The sequence below is a fragment of the Brienomyrus brachyistius genome, chromosome 2 (assembly GCF_023856365.1).
Source record: "Brienomyrus brachyistius isolate T26 chromosome 2, BBRACH_0.4, whole genome shotgun sequence".
NCBI classification, from domain to species: Eukaryota; Metazoa; Chordata; class Actinopteri; order Osteoglossiformes; family Mormyridae; genus Brienomyrus; species Brienomyrus brachyistius.
In genome coordinates this window covers 22,738,187-22,745,126 of record NC_064534.1, presented here as the reverse complement: position 1 = coordinate 22,745,126, position 6,940 = coordinate 22,738,187, and the positions used below count along the sequence as shown (strand labels likewise).

Below are 6,940 nucleotides of genomic sequence, written 5' to 3'. Positions count from 1 at the left end.
TAAATTATTTAATTCATATGGGGGCTCTTTTGTTGCTTTTACACAATCAACGAAATGTTCGGAGTTCTGCTCATGACATGACGATTAAATGATATATATGGCGGCCACGTTTTAATATATCGTGAGAATGTATCCACGAATTACCTTGGTCCGAAAAAAATGTAAGTATGTTTTTTCATAGGTCTTTCGTCCTTCGATGTTTATAAAAAGCATGCTTCACATTGCTTCATTGTCCCTTGATAGATGTGTTTCATTGCTGTATCATTTCTTAAGAATTGATACTTTGTTTACTGCGGTCAAGCTATCCGCGCTTCGCCGAAACACGGTTAAATCATCCGCGCTTAAAATGTGAGGTGTACGCATACACATGACATTACGGTATCAGCCGTACATTACGGTTTAGGTAAATAACAGACTCCAAGTGATCGCGCATAGGAAAAGGGTGAGTACTCGTATGTACAAAGTACGGGATATACTTAAATGCAATTAATGTCTTACTTTTCCATAATGTATTAACAAGTGGCATCTAAAGGCTATTTCCTAAACAAATCTGGTCAGATGTAATATACCACTTAAAAGACTGCACTTTGAAAGCCATATAATTTTATGTTATTAGGCAGGTTGGACAGCTCATTTCTCAGCATTATCCCCTAAGGTATAAAGATTTCTGTTACCTGCTGAAAGGGAATGGCCTGGGCTATACCTCCACCAAATTTGGGCAACATTCACTGTACCATTTTAAAGAAAATCCACTTTGAAATCCATGGTTTTACAGTATACACATTTGCATATATGAGCCAAGTTTGACAACTCATTTCCCAGGATTATTCCCTAATGTGCAAATTCCCTGAAAGGCAAGGGCCTAGGCTCCCTCTACAGAATATTTGAGCAATATTTGGTCTGCAAGTCAGAAAGTTTCTGTAATGCAGGCCCAAGACCGAATAAACTAAACTTAGTTTACTTAGTTTGCAATGTAACTAGTAGATGTTAGGGTTTTTTAGAACCTACCCACTGAGTTTGATAGGTGACTTTCACAAATTATTGCAATGATTGCTGCTGTCATTTAAATTGTGATTTAAAGAATAATTTAAATAGCAATTTAAATGATTATTTAAATTATCATGACCTTTCAATTGTAATTTAAAGTCATTCGAATGACATGTTTATGAATAGCCATTTAGATGACAGCTGAACTTTCAATTTAAATACAATAAACGTTTAAATTACATATTCGTTTATTGAATATTTTCACAAAACACCATCCATAACATGTATATCCCGTATACTCCGTTATGCCGTTACGAGCAGGGGCTTTTAGTATGAAATACCGTCATTTACGTCCAGCGGAAGTAACTGCGTGGGGTGTGGTTTAGTCGATGCGTGCCTCACGTGGGCAGTAATGGCGGCGTTCTGTCAGTAGTGGGTCATGTAAATATTGGACGATTTCGCTGTGAGCTTGGATTCCTATGGGTCTAATATGGAATAAATAACGAGATACTCGTTTTGAAGCAATGAGGACTCCGGCTACTCGGCTGTATCGCAGCTTGGAAGGGCTGTTTGCGGTTTACAAACCGGCAGGGGTTCACTGGAAGCTGGTCCGGGACACCGTAGAAACTAACCTGCTGAAAGGTACATAGTGGAGGGCCAGTCTGGCTGTAGACCGAGGAAACTGCGGACTCACAGAAACGCACTTCTCGGACGGCGAAGTTCCTTTTTTTATTTTGTGGTTTGCAAAAAGAAAAGGAATTTGCTTGAATGAAACTTTACCGATAATATACAAATATACGTGCTATTAAGATAAGTTTAGTTTATTAAACTGATATGTTTTTCATCCAGGCCCTCATTGGCGTGGCAGCGATAATATCTAGTCAGCTAACCATTACTCTGACGTACTGTCAAAGCAACGTATTGTTAAATCTTCCTACAGGTATAAACAGTGCTCCACCTCCAGCGTTGCGGACCCAGGTAAAGTTTCTCCTACAAAGCGGTGCAGGGAGTGAGGACCATAAAGAGGTTACGCTGAGGCCGGTTCGGCTACCGGTACTGGCAGATCACCCTCTTGGTGAGCTAAACATAATGCTCTAAATTTGTCAGTGTTGCGTCTTTCTCTTCATTCTCATGCCATTCCGGTCTCATTCCCTTTCGTGTCTGAGGAGTTCGTTCCCAAAACGAGTCTTATCCATTTTGCTCATTTGAAAAAGGACGGATTTTCTGATGCTAGATATCGCAGGTACTTCATGTGCATATTTTAACTGAAATGATAAAAATGGCGTGTGATGTGTTTTGGAAATGAGTTCCTCATTTACTCCCACATCATCAGGGTCATGTGGCCCTTTTCCTCATAACGTGTCAGTGTATGTGAGTAGACTGCATGGCGGGTGACTCTGCTCTCTCCCTGTCCTTCCCAGTAACTGGACCGGAATTCCAGAAGCTGCGGGTCGGAGTGGGACATCGACTGGATGTATTTTCCTCTGGGGTCTTTGGTTTGTTTCTGACATACGTGATGCTCAGGTGCTGTATAAGCTTACGTGCTCAGGCTGATTAATGACGCCGCATCATGTTTTTCAGTGCTGGGAGTGGGGAACGGAAATGCCAAGTTTAAGGAAATGTACGAGCGCTACAACACCAGGGTAACTATCAGTGCATCTGGCTGTCTGGGTCTGCATATCAGTGTAAATACAGGAGTCTGTTATTATAAGCATATCTGTGCTAATGTGTGTTTGTTGTTGTGTGTGTGTTTCATCTTAGGATTACACGTTGGAGGGGGAGTTTGGTAGAGCTACAGATGATTTCTCACATGATGGACGGGTCATTGAAAGAACCACTTACGGTACGACTCCTCAAGCTCCGCACAGACTACTGTGCTGTGCTGGTTTGCGCTGCATTCAGTCATAATGTCATTTGAATGACTTTAAATTACAATGCATCCTAGGTAAAATGATGAATTTGTTGCCCGACCTCCAGATCATATAACGTGTGACAAACTGGAGAGAGTTCTCGCCACGATCCAGGGAGCCAACCAGAAAGCCTTGCTCTCGTAAGTGTGCCTTTCACTTCCGTCTCTGCCCGTCCCCTTGACTTTTCAAATGAAAATCCGGGTTTGAGGTGTTTCCCAGGGTCCTGCTGCATTGTGTTTTCTTTGATTGTCTTTGCCTCACTTGAACACCAGAGGGCAGCACCGAGCCCCTTTCGGATTGTGAGTTTTATTAAGGTCATTCATGTCTCCACAGGTACTCCAATGTAGACATGCGCTCCCAGGAGGCGTATGAGCTGGCAGTGAGGGGGATGCTGTTCCCTGAGGGGAAGACCCCACCCATCCTTACTGGCCTGCGCTGCCTGGACTTCCAGCCACCTCGCTTCACCCTGGGTACCCTGGCACTCCCTTCCTCATCTCCCAGCAGACAGACACGGCACCCTTCTCTGACTGGCAGTGCATTTTGACTCATCTGCAGCTTCTCTCCTGCAGAGGTCCAGTGCATGAATGAGACCCAGAGGTACCTGCGCAGACTGCTGCACGAAGTGGGCTTGGAGCTGCGTAGCTCGGCCGTCTGCGTCGTCATCCGGCGCTTGCGGGATGGACCCTTCACCCTGCAGGAGGCACTAACGCGCCAGCGATGGACCCTGCCTGATGTGGCGCAGGCCATCTGCCAGGACCATTCCATTAGGAGAAAGAGGGGCAAAGCCTTTTCCCAAGGAGCAGAGTGACTGGGGGCAGCAGGGGGGGAGACCGTCTCTGCTGTGTGCGTTTGCATGTCGTTCTTCAGGCGATTTTCTCAGAAGACGATTCCGTGAGGTGCCGTGTGTATCGCATATTGTGTAAGGCCACCCTCTTAGCATCTGCACTTTTCACTTCTCTGGAGCGATTTTGATCCTCATGTGGCTGTATTTCCTCATTTTTTCCTTCTTTCCATGATTAAGAGTGATACTGAGGTTTCGTAAATTCTACCACGGTGCTTTTGGTCTGAATAAACACCCAAAGCCATAAGCAGTCTGTCTGTCAGCTGGTCCTTCCTCCCTGTCCGTCAGGCTTCCCTGCGCCCGGTGACTGCAGGGTGTTAGGGTTATCTTCTTCTGAAGATACGCTGGAAACCAACCAGTCTCTGAACACAGAACAACACAGACAGCTGTGATGACTTTTTACTTGCTGCAAGGGAAGTCCGGTCCTGACCTCGAGGTGTCAGCCTCTCAGTCGAACTCGGCCAACTTCGAAAGAGGAAACTCCCCTCGCAGTGTCTTTTATTGAGGTACACAAACAGGCTATGCAAATAACATTCAACATTGTTTGTCACAATGTATGGGGTGGAAACATTCAAGTTCTTAAGAAGGGTTATTGCTAAATTAAGATCAAGCTGCTGCAGGGTGTTATTTCTAAGAAATGGCATCTAGCAAAATGACAATAAAAAAGTGCATATTTCTCTAACACAGGGCATGCCCTTGGGATTCCCCTTAAGGTCACCCTTCCCATCATGATTACTCCGAAGGTCACACCACCCTCCCTCAGGTTACTCTGGAGGACACCTCTCCCCCTCACAGATACTCTGAAAGTCACGCCTTTTTGTTTCTCTCAGTCATCAGCAGCCACATATGTTTAGTTTCTGTAATTACTAGGCTGCTAATTAAATGCCCATTGATGTCTTAATGTTTTTTCCTCTGAGCTTTCGGCATCCCTGCATGCAAGTCGCTGGGGAGCTAAGGGGAGTTCAGATCCCCTGAAAAGGACACAGGCTCCCCTAAATGCTTCCCCTGCAACCTTTAGGGGGAGCTCTAAGAAACTGTCCACTTTTGTCTTATAGATCAGGCGTGAGGAATCTGTTCCATGGAGGGCCAGTGTTGGGTTTCTGGGGTGACCTCTCAATCAGCCAATTATAAAGCAGTGGTTCTCAACTCCATTCCTGGGGACCCACTGTTATTGGCTGATTGAGAGGCAATCCCAAAAATTTACATTGGCCATCCATGGATCAGGTTCCCCACCCCTGTTATATATTATACTTTATTTTCAGTACATTAAGGTTCCTGAAATAAAAAACAATAATAGTACAAAAATGTGTACGTTGTGTGTTTTATGCTTCCATTCCATTTTACTGGATTTACAAAGCCACCTGAACTCCTCATCATTGAGTGGGTGTGGCTTTTGAAAGGAAGTCGTTAATTAAGAAAACAAAGTGTCTTTATTCAGTATTTTGTAGCAGTTTATGGATTCAGAGTGTCAAAACTGAAATAACCCCACCAGAGCGTGAGAGAGAGACAGAGAGAGAGAGACAGAGTGAGAAGGACAGAGTGAGAGGGGGAGAGAGAGAGAGAGGGACAGAGTGAGGGGGACAGAGAGAGAGAGGGACACAGAGAGGGGGGGACAGAGTCAGAGAGGGACAGAGTGAGAGGGGGAGAGAGAGAGAGGGACACAGAGAGGGGGGGACAGAGTCAGAGAGGGACAGAGTGAGAGGGGGACAGAGTGAGAGAGGGACAGAGTGAGAGAGGGACAGAGTGAGAGGGGGACAGAGTCAGAGAGGGACAGAGTCAGAGAGGGACAGAGTGAGAGGGGGACAGAGTCAGAGAGGGACAGAGTGAGAGGGGGACAGAGTCAGAGAGGGACAGAGTCAGAGAGGGACAGAGTGAGAGGGGGAGAGAGAGAGAGGGACACAGAGAGGGGGGGACAGAGTCAGAGAGGGACAGAGTGAGAGGGGGACAGAGTCAGAGAGGGACAGAGTCAGAGAGGGACAGAGTGAGAGGGGGACAGAGTCAGAGAGGGACAGAGTGAGAGGGGGACAGAGTCAGAGAGGGACAGAGTCAGAGAGGGACAGAGTGAGAGAGGGACAGAGTAGGAGCCGCAGCCAGCTGCTTTATTTCACTGTGGGTAAAAACAAGTTAGCGAAATTACGCTCAGCTTTATTTCAACAAGTGATGTGTTGTTCTTGATGGGTGTGTATGAGAAGCAGAAAGATTTTACCTGTAAAGATACTACCCTTTGCTTTGGGATTTTATTTTTTGTTTACTCTCATCGTGATTGTTATGTTGTTGTTATAGTGCCTGTATGAAATGTAACTGACTGTATTAACTGTCTGAAGTAGGAATAGTAGAATGCTTTCCGTAGAAACCCTGTTATTGACCGCGTTGCTGTGAATTCCTATGTGTGCGTGTGACTTAGGAAGTCGTGGTGCACACTTGAGAATAGGGGTTTCCCGAAATTCACTGCCTGCATCGGTCCATTTAGCTTGAATTTGGCAGAATATGTCCATATACACATCGCCGTCAGCTCCACTCTGTGTCCATCGCGGAGGCTGCACTGTAATGGAATCGGTGTGGGAACACTGCAGGTGTGAGTTACTTAATTAGGATGTAAATCAAGAGACACGGCCTCTCCGCAACATTCAGTTTCAGGGTCAGAATGTCAAGTCTCCACAAATGTGAGCTTCCGTCGGCCAAAGACACAGATGTCAGAAATGCCAGAATGCGTTAGTGTGCTGTTTCTGTTCATATGACACACACCTGCAGTGTTATGTTGGTGTTTGCTGGGATGTACAGGGCGTGAGATTTTCAGTTCAAAACAAGTCTGCACGCTCATTTACATGCATGTAACAGTTTTTATTTACCTTGCAAATAGTCTGTGAGGTTTGCAAACTACCTCGGCTCTTCTGACGTTGCCTGTTTTAGGCTTGCAATGCAAAAATATAGATTTGCTGTAAGAAAAAGTGAGTGTCACAACAGATGCGTGAGGGTTAGCTGCCCTGAATGTAAATAATATATGAGCATCATATTATCCATCAGTTCCAAAGTAAAAGTACTGGGCCTTCATGCTTTGTACAGGATAGATGCTGTTCAGACAAAGCGGCTTTATACTGTACCTGTGGGGCTGAGGTTCGAATCCTCTCTCCACTCAGTGCAGTGTGGGCATCTCTTGGGGACTTGGAATCCTTCCAGATTTCGGTGAACTGAATTCTCAAAA

General features: G+C 45.4%; 1 protein-coding gene across 1 annotated transcript; it reads left to right on the top strand.

Moving 5' to 3' along the window:
- Window positions 1-1,366: 1,366 nt before the first annotated feature.
- trub2 (TruB pseudouridine (psi) synthase family member 2) lies at window positions 1,367-3,985 on the top strand. The gene is made up of 8 exons (XM_049002112.1): window positions 1,367-1,629; window positions 1,928-2,062; window positions 2,409-2,483; window positions 2,569-2,630; window positions 2,749-2,830; window positions 2,965-3,037; window positions 3,231-3,367; window positions 3,467-3,985. The coding sequence occupies exons 1-8, from the start codon at window positions 1,512-1,514 to the stop codon at window positions 3,703-3,705; spliced, it is 921 nt and encodes a 306-aa protein (XP_048858069.1). The 5' UTR covers window positions 1,367-1,511; the 3' UTR covers window positions 3,706-3,985.
- The last annotated feature ends 2,955 nt before the right edge of the window (window positions 3,986-6,940 follow it).

Excerpts from the sequence above, each read along its gene's own strand:
- trub2 (XM_049002112.1), top strand. The coding sequence starts at position 1,512 with ATGAGGACTCCGGCTACTCGGCTGTATCGCAGCTTGGAAGGGCTGTTT. Across the intron at positions 1,630-1,927 it reads AGAAACTAACCTGCTGAAAG|GTATAAACAGTGCTCCACCT; the intron begins GTACATAGTGGA and ends ATCTTCCTACAG. Across the intron at positions 2,484-2,568 it reads ATTTTCCTCTGGGGTCTTTG|TGCTGGGAGTGGGGAACGGA; the intron begins GTTTGTTTCTGA and ends CATGTTTTTCAG.